Below are 17,727 nucleotides of genomic sequence, written 5' to 3' on the forward strand. Positions count from 1 at the left end.
TATTTTATTAGATATTATATTTACATTTTGTAGCAAAAATTATTATAGCAATTTCCCCATATAATGTTTTATTTAAAAACACAAAGATTTTCCCATATATACTTGAATCAGGTAGAATACACACAATACCACCATGCACACTTTTGTAATGGGTTTGTGATAAATCTGGAAGTTAAATGATTCTCCATTTTTAATAACAAAACTACATATTATAATCTCAATAGTCCAGTGAATTGAAAGAGAAAAGAACTGGTGTACAGATTCTGAAACAAGCACTGATACCTTTGCCTCACAGAAGACTTTCAGTAAAAATTAACTATCATTTCTCTAAATAGAGACTTAATCTAGTGGTTCAATCAAGTTACAGAAGAATGGGCTAGGTTATGTTGGGTAAGCTGGAGGCAGGACAATTTGACCGACCCAGCAAGCTACTATCTCTTTGTCTCACTGCTGAGGAAGACAGATAACCCCATATCTTTTCATTTTAGTTTTTTTTCTTTTAAAACATTTCAAATAATATAGAGAAGTATAAAAAAGAGTCTAGTGAGCATATATAGATACAACACTTTAAACATTTAGACATGATAACTTCACATGTAAATATTATACACATATACATACTGTTTTTCTTGAAAGTAGATACACTAAGATGACATATTATGAGATTCATGATAAAAACCATAAGGTGAGGGAAAGGGTATATTACTATGTGAGAAATATATACATATATATTTTCACATACTACAGAAAATTGTAGAATTTGGTTTTTTGTATCCAGCTTATGTCACTTAACATAATAATCCATTTTGTTGCTAATGTCAGACTTTTATTCTTTTTATGGCATTGTCATATTTTATTGCATATATATATGTATATATAAAAAAATAAATTTTTCTTTATCTAGTCATCAGTTGATGGACATGTAGGTTGATTTGTATTATTGCTACTGTGAATTGGGCTGCAATAAATATGGGAGTGCAGGTTTCTCTTTCATATGCTTACTTCATTTCCTTTGATTATATTCCCAGAAGTACAATAGCTATGTCATATGGCAGATGAATTTCTAAGTGTTTTGAGAAGTGTCCATACTGTTTCCATAATAGTTGTATGAATTTGCATTCCACCAACAGTATACCAGTGTTTCCTTTTCTTCACATCTTGCTAGCACTTGCTATTTTTTGACTATGGAATATGGGCTTTCTCTTTTTTATAGAAAAATTTTATTTAATAAATATATATTTTGAAAGTACAACTTTTGGATTATACCAGTTTCCCCCCATAACCACCCTGCCACCCACAAATCATCCCATTTCAATTCCCTTCTCGCATCCCACTCTTCATTGATTCATTTTTAATTATCTTTATATACAGAATATTGACTCTATACTAAGTTAATATTTCAACAGTTTACAGACGCACAAAGTATAAAGTACTGTTTGAAGACTAGATTTACTGTTAATTCACATAGTACAACACATTAAGGACCGAGGTCCTACATGGGGAGCAAGTGCACGGTGACTCCTGTTGTTGATTTAACAATTGACACTCTTATATATGATGTCAGTAATCACCTGAGGCTCTTGTCATGACCTGCCAAGAATATGGAAGCCTCTTGAGTTCATAAACTCTGATCTTATTTAGACAAGGCCATAATCAAAGTGGAAGTTCTCTCCTCCCTTCAGAGGAAGGTACCTCCTTCTTTGATGGCCCATTCTTTCCACTGGGATCTTATTCACAAAGATCTTTCATTTAGGTCATTTTTGCCACAGTGTCTTGGCTTTCCATGCCTAAAATACTCTCATGGGCTTTTTAGCCAGATCTGAATTCCTTAAGGGGATGATTCTGAGGCCAGAGTGCTGTTTAGGGCATTTGTCATTCTATGAGTCTGCTGTGTATCCCGCTTCCCATGTTGGATCATTCTCTCCTTTTTAATTCTATCAGTTATTATTTGCAGACACTGGTCCTATTTATGTGAGCATTTTGACACTTAATCCTATCTTTATGAGCAGTTATAAACTTAAACTGATCACTTTAACTAGTAAGATAGCATTGATAACCTGTCAACTTAATGGGATTTGGAGTCCCATGGCAAGATTTTAGCTTTACCTTTAGGGGTAAGTCCAAGGGAGTGTGTGCGGTACTGTACATCTCCTCCCTCTCTTATTCTCACTCTTATTTTTAACAGGGATAAATTTTCAGTTGGATTTAAGTACCTAAGAATAATTATGTGTTAATTAAAGTGTTCAACCAATGGTATTAATTAGAAAAAGGAAATACTTACAAGAATAAAATAGTAAGCTGTTCCTCAACAGTCTGGACAAGGGCTGGATCATAATCTTTCTAACTGGTATGAGATGACACCTCACTGTATTTTTTATTTACATTTCCCTTATGGCTAGCTATACTGGGCATTTTATGATGTATTTGTTGTCCATTTGTATTTCTCCTTTCAAAAAATGTCTATTCAAATCATTTGCCCATTTCTTTACTGTTTGGTTTGTTGTTGTTGAATTTCTTGAGCTTATACATTCCCTTAAATATCCTGGGTATAACACCATTATTAGGTGAATAGTTTGAAAATATTTTTCCCATTATGTCACCTGTGTTTTTATTAAATATTTCATTTGCAGTACAAAAGCTTCTTAGTTTGAAACAATCCTATCTGTCAACTTTGGCTCTTATTCTCTATGCTTTTTTGGGTCTTATTCAAAAGATCATTGTTTATGTCAATGTTTTAGAGTGTTTCCCCTTTGTTATCCTATATATTTTCTATAGTTTCAGGTCTTTCAGATCCTTCATCTATATCTGAGAAAGCAAGCACAAATGACCAGATCCCAAATATGTAGCACTAAAGTGGATAGGGAGTCTGTGATGTGAAAACACTGCCTCCATGAGTCAACATGATGTCCCTAGTGGAATAAGGGGCAACTGGGGACATGCTACTTCACACTTCCTCTGGAAGTCTCCTGAAATCAGTGTATTAGGCCCCATTTATCTGTTAACAAGCTATAAAAGAAAAAAAATCAGGACAGAAACTAGAGAAAAAAATATATTCTTCTGTAGCCCAGTAACCCTCGAATTCATATTTAGATCTATGTAACATAGATATTCACATGTGAACAGATTTATTATCAGAGACTCGAATTATAAGAGAAGCTAATTACTTAATGTTCATCTATATGCTATTTAGCATCTGTCTCTAGTCTACTTTTAAAACCAGAGATCAAAGATTTTATTATCCAGATTGTTCTAAAAGAACAAGAAAATACCACCTGATTAATAAGGATTAACATTTAAAAACATGATATTAACTGTACCCAAAAATTATAGTTACATAGAAAAACATGTTTAATGCACTAAGACATAAATTGCTAAATAAGTCATCATAAAGATAACATATAAAATGAATCACTTCACAGACTTGGTAACTGATTCACTGTAATTCTGATATGAATCCTTCACTTGGCTTTCAATTAGGCATAGGTAATGCTCTTACTAAGTATCATGCTTTAATTTAATTTACCTACTGATGAAATATTCTGTAATTTTATGATCAATGAGCTAATAGCAAAGCAAAATTGTCCTGGAGCCATGTGAAGTCTGCTGGGTCATTCTGAGTGGTTTCGATCCTTCCTCCCATTCATGGAGTAGGATCAGTGACTGGAAAGAATTGATGAAGAGATTAGCCAATGATGGGACTATGCAGCTAAATTGGGCACTCAACCGAAATATCCAAGTATCAGAATAATACTTGCATTGCGATAGAAGCCACTATGAATAATAGTCTTACCTGTCAAGGACTAAGATGGCCAATTGTTCACACATGACACCAATTTCATTCCAACACGTGTGATCAATATGAAAAATTACTAATCACAACAGTTTAAAATTACAAAGGCAAGGGTCTATTCAAATCTGAAGACTCCTTGACAACCAACTTAACCTTTCGAAGCTGATATTCAGCCTTAAGTGATAAGTCAATGATGTCTTCAATTATATTCCAAGGTGCTTTCATCACTCAGAGCACTATTTATATTAATAATGGCAAAACTTCAAAACAGAAATCTCCTCAACAGATATTTTAACATAAAAAATAATAAAAATTATATCAGAAGCATAAAATTCTTTCTGCTTTGAGTCAACACTGACCTTCTGTTCCAAAAGCAATGTGTTTGTAGGGATTGCTGCAAAAGCCTTGTAGCTTGACTTGATCTTGTATTGCTAGAATGGGTAACCAGAAAGCAAAGATGGAGATGAAAAGGAGGAAGAATATAACACAATTTTAGACAGTTGTTTGCCAAGTTAAGTGAAATGTTATCAAATGGAGAAGAGTTATTGTGCTTGAAAAAATTGTTAGCTATGTTAATATTTTATAAGAATGAGAAACAAAGAAATATCACAGTAAAATATCAGCCTAGAGATTACAGGCAATTGTTTGCCACTCAGTTTCACAACTTAAAAACATCCATTACCATAAAACCACACATAAATCTCTCATTAGCAGCCTTCTCTTGTAGAAATACTATTCTAAAAATGAGTAAAGAGGGCTTTTTGCTTTGATTCTCCAAGGGATATCTTCCTTGTTTATAATGCCATAATTAACAACCATTATGCCAATAAATTTAATCAGGATCTTGACACATTATTTCATATCACTCATAAAAACAAATATCAGAATAGATAAAATTTAACATTGGTTAGTTAACAAGTAGAAATATGGTCAATAACTGTAATATAAATGATATCAGCAATTTAGCTCCAAATGGAAAATCAAGAAGTACAAATCCCAAGCTTTGTGCAGTGACAGTATCATAGCCAATGAGGTTTATCTGAAGCATGATTATTGATAAGCAGAAGCCTCTAATCTTAAATTCATTTCTTAAAACCTTATCATCTTTTGCACTTTTTAATACAGTTATGCGATTGAAGCCAGTGATAAAAGGTTCTGTATTTCAAACAAAACACAAAGTATTATAGAACAGTTTTGTCAAGTAGTAAAGGAGGAAGATGATCATGAGGAAACTAGAAATCAGGATAAAATGCACAATCTAAAGCTAATTTTTAATACTAATCCTATCTCTTCAAATGCTCCTTAGGCCCAGAGCCAGAAGGGAAAGTGGCACAGAGCCTCAGCATGGCTTAGTCCTTTGCAAAGTAAACCAAAGAGCTCACAGAAGGCAAGGTAGTCAAATAATATTAAATCTTAAGTTATATAGATGTAATTGAAGCCACCTTCCTTCAGCTGGTGTGATGAAAGTAAGAGGCTGCCACACACATTTACCTTAAAAAGACATTGAAGTAGAGAAAAATCAAAGTGCCAAACCTAGAGTAAAATGTCAATGTTCAGCTAGAAGCAAAGAATATTTTTATATTTTTCCTTTTTCCGTCTATTGTGTTAGATAGAATAAAAATGAATTAGCAACCTGAGGCCTGGATGCTAGCAAGTAACACAGAAAGCTACCAGCAGATGACACAGAAAACTACCTAAGCAAGATTATCACACTCCTCATACAAATTTGCTTACTTACACACACACAAACTCACAAGCCCTCATACACAGACACATACATATGTGAGGGGTGTTCAAAAAATTTCATATAAAATATGCATTTTATATGTACTGTATAAAAAACAATGCATGAATTTAAAAAATTTTTTGCACCACATTAAACTTATCTTTTAAATCAATGTTTCCATGAACTTTCTACAGTCCTCATCTATACACATGAGCACTCAGGCATAAGCCTATACTCAGCAATACATGCATAAGGTCTCAGAAGGTATGTGCTTTGTTCTCGAAGAATGAACATGCAATGCTTACTATTTTTCTTCCTTCTCTCCTCCAAGGAGATTTCCTCCCCTTATAAAGAATTGTGTGGCTTTCTGCAAGTCTCTCAACTCTGCTTGGTTCTGCATATAGGAGGTATCTCAGTCTCTTCAAGCCCTAACCTTCTAAATTTACTACACTGCTACGGTGTCTAAACAACAATACATTTGGATGCGTTGAAGTTGAAAATGAAATGCCATCTCTTTATGGGCATTTATTACCGGGAAAATTGCATAATTGCCTCCCTGAAGCTTATTGAAGCCCTATAATGGAAGAGTTATTGAGAAAAGCAGAGGTCAGGTGACTTGTCGAAGACCACACAGCCCAAAAGAATCTGCCTTGATCCATTGTCCATTTTTTCTCTATAAAACAGGAATTTTATACAAAAATAGGTAAACAGACTCTAACATAGAACACTGTTCATAATCATAATGCTTTTGCAAATATTTCATTGTAATAGTAGTTCAGTAATAATAATAACTAACCATCAGCTCCCTGTTAATATATATGCTGGGAGGCAGCAGTTGATGTGCAAAGCATTTACTTCACCAACTATTAAGTCATAACTGGGATTTGGACAGAGGCACTCAAGCTCAATAGCGATGCATTTAATTACACACACCCTTGAGTCTCATTTCAGGATGTGTAATGATAGCATTTGTTTTTCTATCTTCAACTTCTCTAAAAAATAGAGGTGTAGAGGCTGTACAGAAAGGTATCTTGTCATTGCACACATAATTTCATAGTATGTTAGAATCAGGGCTGATAGTGAAAATTACCTGGCTCAATCACCTCATTTGAAACATGACTCTTTTTCTGTTCAGTAACCACAAGCAAACTTGTCTGCTTACAAAGCATATTCAAACCTTATTTTAAAAAAATTTCCCTCATATTGAATCAGATATGCTTTCTACTAATTTATTCCATTGTTCCTATTTCTCTCTTCTTACATTCATTACTCATGCTAATAGCTCTCTTCTGTATGATAGTTATATTGTCACCTTCACCAACCTCTGACATTCAAATGAAAAATTAGGAGACCTTCTTCACTCACCTGTGTTAATATCCCTTTAAATTTGAAAAGATGCATGTTTAACTAGATGTGCTTTTAACAAAAAGAAGGACATTATCTTCCCCTACAGGACATCAACAATTAGCTCAATTAATGTAATCAAAATGCTAATAATTAGTAACATCTCCTTAGCTTTGTGGAGAGTTTAAAATACACAGGAAAGCAGGTCGGAGTCATTTCATATTGTTGGATCATACTGGGTATTCTATTGCTTAAAATCTATAATCCTTTTGTTTTGTTAACTGTTTGCTGATAAACTCCACCCTGTATTTATGGTTTTTTTTTTCCCTTTAGGCCTAAAAATTGAACTGTAGGTACTATTTACATCCAATATTGTCAGATTAGATTTAATGTCCCATTATAAACTATGAATATATGAATTTTTATATTATTTCATGGATTGTTTTCTTAGGAGTGTGAATTACATCTGCATTCAAATCATATACAAAAGAGAGAGAGCTCTTGACACTGGGTTTTCACAACTTAGTGTTCCTTAATCCATTGTGTAAGTCAATTTGGATATGGCAACTAATGGATTAATTCAATAAATATTTGTTGAGGACCTACAACATGAGATTCATTGTTTCTTAATCATCATATCATTTTCAGTCTTAAAATCATGCTTGTTGTCTTCAAAGATACATTTGATATCCACTAGCTTTCTTCATGGTTCTCTTAACAAAATATAGTACACTCAATCCAAACAAGGAGTTTCTTTTAAATTTTACTTTGGAACATATTTCATCTTTACCATTGCAAAGCTTCTATGTACTAAGCCAAATTCATTACTTGCCCTGTTCAGTTTAAAATTTTGAATAGTTCTACAGAAGGCAGTTCATGTAATTTGAATCACTGTGGTATTATAGACTAGAATCATTATCAGAAGGTAAAGGATAGAAGGGACTAGTCTAAATCTGAGTTTGGCAAAAATTGCAATGCTACCTATTGTAACTCTAATTTGTAATCTATGCTTTTAGTTAACATTCAACAAATATCTCATAGATATTCATCACATATTGCTAGAAAAAGTTTTAGTTTAGAAGAGAAAATGGCATTTGGTATTTATATTTACCACACCTAATTCTATTTATAGGCAATGCTAGATACTTCAATATAAATTCTCAGTGTGAAGGGAAGGATAGCAAGAACACATTCTGCTCCTTCAGAAAATACTTCTCACCACTATCCTAGCACCTGTTGATAATGCTTATAATTCCAGTGTGATGTATGTTAACCACCTTCAGAATTGGTGATTTGTATTCACTGTTATAATTTAAGTGCAACTAAATGGAAGAACCTAGAACATAAAGGTCAGAATAAGAGACACCTGGTGAAGCTTTCCTATAATGATGGTTAACTTCTTGGAGCATCCATGAGCAGAGATGAGAGGAGCACTCTAAATGTACACTTCTTACACATTTCCCTAATAGCAGCCCTGAGAAGAAAACTTAAACCAAGTCCTTACACAATTTAAGGGATATTACCCAGACATCTCCTTTACATCTGGCTTGTGGGCTCAACACAATCTATAATGACCCTGGATTGCTGGATGGCAGATAGACTTCACTGCCAAAACCTGGCTGTAGATCATGGCCTGGCAGAGGAAATGAGAAAGTCTGCTGAGAAAATTTCCCTCTCCCTTCCCAAGGCCTCTCTCCACCCCTGATTGATTTGCTTGCCTTTCTAGCATCCTTTAAGCACATCTGTTTCATTGGGTTATAATATTTTCCACTCCTATCTGCCTACTAAATCATTACAGGAAAAATTTTATACTGTTTCTCCTTTTATTTTCAAAACTTAACACCTGGAAGAGAACACAGGTTTAGCAAATATTTGTTGACTTGTGTTTATATATTTAATTGAAGATTACAAGATTCAGAAGACAGGGGAAAATGAAAATTTTAGTACTACATCTATTGTTCAAGTCCTAGACAAAGCTGGCTGTTTAAATTCCCTCTTCCCCTCCTCCAAGCAAGTTTTGGTAGCTTTTGTTAACAGCTGAAAATTCTTCAGTCATCTTCCTTTTGATGAGAACTTGCAAGCCTTGAACACAAAACCGTGGATTGCTATTTTTTTCTCTTGTAAAATCTCTTCTTTGAACTAAATTGTACATACCCAAATTCAAACACAAATATATAAAAAGAAGCTTTAGTCAATTGTTGATACCTGAGTCATTACCAAGATCTCTTCACAGAGGCTAGCAGGAGAGAAGCAAAAGAAATAAGACAGAGAAGTGGTTAGTATAGAGACTGAAGTGACAGTTGAAGTGGGTGGCAGAATCACTGAAAGTCAGTAATCCCCAGATAGGTGCAAAAACTTTCTGAACGGGACAGAATAAAAGAGACAGTAAGATGGAAAGAAAAAAGAAAAACAAGGGCACATAAAGTAGCTCTGTGATTGCTGAGCCTTTATTACCCTCCCTGCAAATTATACAGAAATGTTATCTTCACCTTTTCTACTGTAACCTATAAGCATCATCCTATCAATCACTTGCCTAGATTTCTTGAGTGGCTTCCAAAATCTCCCTACTTTCCCTTTCCCTCTTGAAGTCTATTCTTAACATAGAAGCCAGTAGATAAGATTGTGTGTCGCTGTCTATGCAAATTCTCCAAAGACTTCCTGTCCCACTCAAGTAAAAATCAAGGATTAAAGGAGTGACTTAAAAGACCCCACAGGATCCAGTTCCTACCTACATCTCCCTCTGACAACTTCAATGCCCTGTCACTCACTTTACTATCCCCACACAGTCCCAAGCCTGTTTTTCATGACTGTAAAGTGCTATCTGGCCTAGGAGACTTTCCTCACTGGACTCTCATCTAAGAGTAAAAATTTCTCACCTCCTTGGATGTTACCTTCTGAAATAAACCTATCCTAGCCGTCCAACATAAAATTGTGGCAACAACCTCTTCCTATGATCTTTACCTGGATGGTTATACATTTTTCCATACTTCTTATGACCTCCTAATTCTAAAACTGATAAGAAAATACTACTAATAATGTACCTATTTGGGAAGTGTATTGTGACTGTTTCTCTTTAACATAGAGTATAAGATCTCTCTGAAAAGGCAGTTTTGCATATTTTATATGTTGCAATAAGATCATGGCTTTGTAATACATATATTAGTATTCAATGTATATATTTATTGAGTGAATGACTTGTTTGTTCTCTAATTAACTATTTTAGCTCATGGAGACATTCCATATTGCTCATTTCTAAAATTACTTGTGGTTCTGCAGAAATTGAGGACGTAACATACAGTCTTCTTTTATTGAGTATTCAGTGTAATATATTTGTAGAAATGAGAGATTTATAAACAAAGCACTAGCTATAAAGGCTTATGATGTGTCAAAGAACTACCAGCTGATCCCCTAAACCAACTATGTGTCTAAAGAGCTTTACTAGCAGGGCAAGCTCATCACTGGTGGCCTTCACAGTTAGAAGTTTTTAGACTGTATCTAATGGATAAATAGCAGAGCATATGAGATTTTGATGTAATGGACAATCCAGTTTTGATATGGAACACCTTGATAACTTACAAGGAGAATAATTTGAACTCTTTCATAAATGGAGGCAAAATATATTTGGAACCCAAACACAATGTCATAGATGAGTTCTATGATGTCCAGTATTTCCCCAGAGAAAACAATGTCTCAAACAAAATAGATGCTAATATAAGAGTAGCCTGAGGAACAATCAGGAATATCCTCATCCAGTCTAGGATCATGATTATAATGCAAAATAATCTTTTTAAATTTTTCTTGAGAGAGAGAGAGGGATATGCTGGTTCATTCCCCAAATGTTTGAAAAAGCTGGGGCTAGGCCAGGCCAAATCCAGAATACTATAACTTAGCTGGTAGTTGCAGAGACCCAGGTATTTGAATTATCACCTACTCCCTCCCAGAGTGCTCATTAGATAGAAGTTGTTAATAGAAATGGAGCTAAGATTCGAACACAGGCACTCCAATGTGGGATTCTGGCATCCCAAGTAGTCTCTTAGCTGCTGTACAAAAATCCATCCTCAAAATAATATTTTAAAACTAAATCTGAAATTAATATGTTATATACACTGTCATGGTATTTCAAACTGTTCAGGGAAAATAGAATTAAAATATAAGTTCATTTTGGTGCAAAAATTTTGAAATTCATGCATGGTTTTTCATTAATCCTTATTTTCTGTGAACTTTTCAAAGACTTCTCATGTATCTTACTAATGCAAACAGATTCAGAACTAAAGTATTATATCCTTAGAAAAGAAACATCAAATATGTTTTATATCTGAATTTAGCTCAGCATACTCTAGCTATTCCATTTTATTTTAAGATCAAAAAACAGTAGGGCCCAGACTTTGAACTAATATCCATCTTGATTCCCGTATTAATTTGGTGGTCATCTGTATTCCAGGACCCCTATCTTTCTGAGACCTGGGAATACGTGTAGCTGCTCTAAATCTCAAGCTCCCTGACTTCAAAGAGAGCACTGTGCTTGGATTAACACCACACAATAGGAGCAAGACAAGAAACAACCCATGAAATCACATAAATTCTTTGTTATTGTAAAGCTTTTGTCTATTTCTTTCTGTCATTGTATAACATAATCTCACTAACTTAAACAAAATTAGTCAAATTTAAAAAGATATTGAGATATGATTTATCTATGTCAGTGTCAATTAAAAATTTATACTCATGTTATAATTCCTGAAAAATGAATTAAAAATTAGTTAAAAATTGTATGCTGATGATCTGATCTTTTTCCTGCAGAAATAATATAACAAAAAAGCAGGAAGGAAATAAATATGAAAAAGAGCAACATGTCTGAGGGAGCAACTATTTTTGCAGAATTTGTTATAAATTATATCCTTATAAGAAACTTCATTTCTGCTCAAATGAATAGATTAATGGTTTTTTACTGATAGGTAAATTATAATAATTCTTATTTTAATGATAATCAAATTTATGATGAAATTCTATCAGCTTGAATTGCTTTACTTGAAAATAAAGATAATAAAGCAGAAAAAAGGCAAACATTGAAAATTCTTTATGCTGTAAAGGGAAGTGAGCCAGTGAAAAAGAAGCCTTCAACAAACAGAATCTTAATTTATAAAATGCTCTTGTAGGCTCTGCCTCTTCCCTACCTCTGACTATATCCAAAACAACACAAAATATGAACAAAGCACAGTGAAACCACAAATAGAAACACTTTGTAGGAGATTCTGGAGCAAAATCACTTTTTTAGAAAACAATGAATAATTTAAGGACATGGCAACAAGGTCTAAGAAATGATTACTAATGAATTCAAGAAAAAGTAGCCATCAGATAGTCATGTTTTTAATGAATACACAGCAAATAAATTTCAAAATCACACATATGTATTGAAAAGATAATAACTAGATCATTTTGCCTCAACTAAATAAGAATTTTAAGTTTGGAATCATAGAGAAAATTAAATTGTATTAATCTCATTTGATTTAGATGTTTAAAAAACAAGAAGTTAATTTTAAACTACATATTTTAAATGACCCAAGTGTCATCTAAATTGGGAATTCTGATAATTAGTCCATAATGACTTCCTTAAAGTGAATTATAAAGTAGACTAACTTGATAGGTAATATAAGTTATTATTTTGTGGCAATAAATCATGCTAATAAAGAATTTGGGTTTAAGAATTAGTAGACTTAAATTAATATGAATGTCAGTTTTGTACCAGATGTGTGACCTGAACAAATAATTCACTGAACCTTAGCCTCTTGACATATACAAAACAAGGATAATAATATAACCAATATCACATGGTTATAAAACTTAACTAATATAATCAAGTTTAATTAATTTTGTTTTTATAGCTATCAGCATAATTCTTGGCTAACAGAAGCTATTTGATATATGTAACTATAATTATCCTACTTTTATTATTATTTGATTATAAGATGAATTTTCTTGTAAGTCCAATATAGTCTTTTGGGATCATCTTCTGTGAATTTAGTCAGGTTGTTTTTTGTTTCTGAAATGCAAACTTCTTTCTTATGCATTAAGCAAAATCCTAAACATTTCAAGCAGTCCTGCCATTTATGATAATGTATCTCACTAACCATATCCCATATTAATGTTGAAATTTTTAAAGACACAGCATTTTATCTTCTCTTTTTAAAACCAACCTTCAAAGAAAATAGTATAGTGATAGGCATAGAGTAGTGTAGTGTTTAGTGCATTTTTTTAAGTTGTACTGTACTAATTAAGCATCATTACTAAGATCATGTTGGTCACCTTATCTCCCTAGCCTTACATTCCTCACCCAACAAATGGCAAAATTAAGTACACTCTCCATGGTACTGAAACTGTATTATTTCAATGCAGGTGACTGAAAATTCCCATCCATCCTTATACAAGCACTATCACAATTTCAATTTTGTTTATATAACAGCTATAAAATTCTGAGTATGTAAGATCCACATTCGGATTATTTGACAATACTTGGGAAGTGAGTATGACCTGAAGAACAGAACTGCAGGATCACTCATGCAAATGTTTCCCTACTTTTATTAAAAAAATGTTCTTTTACATCCTTGCTCAACTCAACTGTTCAGAGCATTTAAGGACCAACATTTCCCTTCTCTTAATTCTACTTCATTGTACCCAGCTTTTCATCATTTCAATATTTGAAACTACTAAGAGTTTAGTTAGTGCTTATAATAAATCAAATATTTTTAATATAAAGGAATTTTTAATTTGCTTTTGCCCTACACATACAAAGCCAAATACATACTTGATATAGAATGTGACATATGGACCAGCAAAGAAGTCAACCTAGAACATTGGGAAAATTAATATAATAAAAATGATATAATAATAATTATAACTGAATATAGTCAAGGGGAAACGAGCTTTGTCATATTACCTGTCTATATATTAGCTGTGCTGTGCTAAACCTACAAAATTGAGGAAAATTAATAATAATAATGACTGAATATGAGCAAGCAAAACAGAAATTTGTCAAACAAACTTTGCCATACTACCAGTCCAGATATAAGATGATATTCTATTTTCTACTAATCCTGCCTACTATTCTGTCAGTACAGGACAGAATAGTGTCCCTGCTATTCATATTCTCAAATCTCAACTTGCTGCCTTTAATTCTGTCATCAGGACCATACAATGCCTTGGGCAAAAAATGTCGTTGGCATCATAGATATAAGAAGAAATCTTAGGAAGAGGACTTGCACAACCAAAGGGTTTTACAGAAATGTATACTTTCAAATAGATTATAATTCATCTCCACATTCAAATATTCCACAGCCTTGCCCCACCATACACTTTTTCTACTTCCTTTTAGGAACAGAGTGAATGTCATAATAATAGATTTTTACCAGAAAAAAAAAACAGATTGTTACATATATTAAAATAAGCATGCACCATGCAACGTGCAAAAAATACCTTGGGTTTCTTATTTTCAGGGCCTGTTGACATGGACAATGCACAAGGTGAAATCAGCTCCTGGGTTCTTGTTAGAGAGATGGGAGGTGATAGGGTTGAAACAGGTGACCTGTGGCTGGATATTGTGCTTTCATGTTTCCTAAGTCTTGAAGGCAAGGTATCACTACCACAATTTGGGTGCAGTGGTGAGGAACTGAGCTGGAATGGCTGGGTAGGAAGATTAGCAGGAGGGACAGAGGAGGACCCCAAGTTAGGAATAGAGGCAGAGCTGACACTGGGGATAGAGGGTGAACGAGGAGCTGAAGGGGTCAAACCATAGCCAGATAGCTGAGATGATACTGTTTTGGATCTGTTTATCAGATTTGAAAGAGCTGGGGAAGGATGAAAACATTTCTCTGGAGTGGGGAGTGTGGTGCTTTGAATAATAGGAGGAGATACGGAAGTTACTTCAGAGGAGGCTAATGTGGATGTCTTTTCTATACCCCTTAAGTCACCATCCTGTTTGCCCTTGGAAGAGTAAAGAGAAGAGCTTGGTGGGACAGGAGGAAGACCTGCAAAGCTCGCTGTATTGGTTTGTGGCACGGAGAGCTCCGTATTGCTCTTCAAAGATGTAGGTGATGTTGCTTTTTCAGCATTCAAAGAAATAGGGCTGCTACTAAAAGGTTTTGTAGGAGAGAGGGAGGGCCTTTGCGAAACCAGGACAGTCTTGGAGGAAAAAGGTAGGGGAAAGGATTGCTGGGTCAGCTCAGAAACCTGGTTTTCCCCTTGATCTGGTGATCCAGCTCTGAGAGAGCAACTTGAGAGAGACTTTTTAGGAGTGGATGGAATTTGCTTTGCTTTTTGATCAAGTGTGAGTGTGGAAGAGGCCAGGGAGTTGAGAGAGAATGTGGGGCAGGATGCAGGGGATTCAGGTCTTTGGTGAGATGGGTTTGACTTGAGGATAGCAGTGAGAAGGGAAAGCCGAGAGGGCACTGGAGATTTCACCCCTGACCTTGAAAGATTTCCACTAGATGACATTTGGCTACAGATAGTGGAAGAAGAGCCATGGAAAGAGGAGGTAAATGGTTTTGGACTTGGAGAGAGTGAATGTGTGACAATACGGACGGGGATGTACAAGGCAGAGTTTGACTTCAGAGAAGCACCGCAGGATGGTGAAGGAGAAGAGGTTCTCGGACTTTCTCTGGGACTATGGACATGTGAGGTTATAGTTGTCTTCTTCTTCATAGCTTCAGATTTCTGATGTCCAGGTTTCTGATGTGCTGCAGTTGGGCTGGATAGATTAGAACCTGAGAGCTGTGTGGAATGGGGAAACTGTAACGTCGAGGAGGTGCCTTTCGATGCAGGAAAGGGTGAAGAGTGGGTGGCAGTTTGAAAGTACGTAGCTGTTTCTTCTACCAAGGCCCCACTGACATCCAGCCTCCTAGTGTGGAACTCCTCTAGGACAGAGGCTCCGTCGAGGTTAACTGGGTCAGGTGGTGTTTTCTGATTAGTTGGAGAAACAAAGGAGAAAGCAGGTGGTTTACAGGCAAGCTGCTCAGAGGTAGTGGGAGAAGAAGTTAACTAGAGGAAAGAGAAACAGACAGATTGAAATAGGGCATTATTTGTAAAAATATCCAAATATTATTGACACTTGTGTGATTATGCAAGCAATACTATAGTTTACTCAAAAAATACGTTAAACCTACATAGAAATGAAGGAAATTCAGTTTCGCTAATGAGACACTGAAGTGAATTTGAAATAAGACATAAACAAGCTGTGAAGTATTATATCTATAGATCACTTATTCTCCAGGATGAAAATCAATATAAATTGTTTTGCATGCTTCCACTTATAAAATAATCCATTGATATATATAAAGCAGTTCTCTTAATTTGGAATTCTGTGATTAGAAAATATTTAAGTCACCATCAGTATAAATTTCAAAACTCGCTTTGGAAAATTAAACTGATTTTCTTCCATTCTAAGACTATAAACCATAATATAATAATTATGACTTCAATCTTTAGAAAATTTAACATACTTCAAGCGCTTAAAATTCTAAAAACTTGGACTACTTACTCCTACACATTGAACCAAAGTGCCCAGAATTAAAAAGATGAAGTATCCACAATCAACACAGAGTGATAATTTAAATGAGAACAAAGTCCAAAACAGAGAGGGAATTTGAGCTTACTTCCCCTATGACTTTGCCAGAATGAATATTTAACATGAACATATAATGAAAATTAAGCAAATGATTTAGGTTATTCTGGAAGGAAAAGACTTTCTGTCTTATCAACAGAAGCGAGAACACTTTACAAACATAATCCTGCTGAAAAATGCAACTCAACAATCCCATGCCCAATAAAGAGAAAACAAAGAAATGATTTATCATTTTATAACAGAAGCCAGGGAGAGCTTATGAAATAACTGAGTGCATGGGAATTATTATGCCATTTAAAAAAATTATCCAGTACTTTAAGTGAAGTACTGAAATCGTAAGTAATTCTAAAAAAAAAAAAATGGGTTTTAGATACAACATTGATTTGATTTTATCAATCTGTAAAAGAAAGAATAAATGTACATGGATAATAAAGAATTTGGAGACTCTCTGTAGTTCAAAGAATTAATGAGTGAAAGGCATTTGATAGTGAGATTCAGATGTCACAACAACCACAGCACATCTAGGAGTGCCTGAGTTCAAGCCCAGGCCGCCCTCTTAATGCTTTCTTCCTACAATGCACACCTTGGGAGGTAGCAGGTGATGTTAGATCTTGGCTACCCATTTGGGAGACTCAGATTAAATTCTCAACTCCCAGCCTTGGTCTGGCCAAGGCTCAACTGTTGCGAGCATTTAGAGAGTGAACCAAGGATGGGAAATCCTTCTTTTTATGTCTTTGTGTCTCTCCGGCTTTCAAATAAATCAAATAGGTAAATAAATAAATAAAATTGAAAATATATTAATGAATATTAACATATATATGGCATATGAAGTACATATCAGAAAATTATCTATGAGCCTCACAATTAAACTTAGAAAAGCCTTGTCATATTAACACAAACATATTTCTTGATTTTCTAACATGTTCAGAAGTTTTCCATCAGATTTAATGCAAGTATCTTCATACCATTTAGTTTTGAGCTCTAAAGATATTTAAGATTGAAAAATCCAAACCCATTTCAAACTTCTAAATTTCTGAGCAAATATACCAATATATTCTTTTCTTTTATATGAAATTCATATGTAGATTTGCAACACAGAATTCTTGCACCATAAATAATACTTGAATACATGGACAAAAGTCCAAAACATCAGAAAATCAGAGGTAATTGAAAATCATGAATTCAATCAAACTAAAAAAGGAAGTTTAATAATTCTCTCCTACAAGTTTTTCTTAGAAACAACTCTGCTTAGCCAGT

At 34.3% G+C, this 17,727-nt stretch overlaps 1 protein-coding gene across 50 annotated transcripts in view; it reads right to left on the bottom strand.

The window, feature by feature from the left end:
* MLIP (muscular LMNA interacting protein) overlaps positions 1–17,727 on the bottom strand; it is a 314,125-nt gene that overhangs the window by 114,262 nt on the left and 182,136 nt on the right. For 21 of the 50 annotated variants that reach the window (XM_070073947.2, XM_070073968.2, XM_070073956.2 and 18 more), the window contains 2 exons: positions 14,328–15,887; positions 4,150–4,221 (listed from right to left, as the gene is read on the bottom strand). The exons of 14 other annotated variants lie outside the window; for them this stretch is intronic. In XM_070073947.2, the coding sequence (XP_069930048.1) occupies positions 4,150–4,221; positions 14,328–15,887 (1,632 nt within the window). The remainder of the gene's footprint in view (positions 1–4,149; positions 4,222–14,327; positions 15,888–17,727) is intronic. 15 more of the 50 variants (XM_089333128.1, XM_089333124.1, XM_089333113.1 and 12 more) reach the window with 1 other exon arrangement.

Source organism: Oryctolagus cuniculus, chromosome 5 (genome assembly GCF_051225735.1).
Source record: "Oryctolagus cuniculus isolate XC-2025 breed Fujian yellow rabbit chromosome 5, ASM5122573v1, whole genome shotgun sequence".
NCBI classification, from domain to species: Eukaryota; Metazoa; Chordata; class Mammalia; order Lagomorpha; family Leporidae; genus Oryctolagus; species Oryctolagus cuniculus.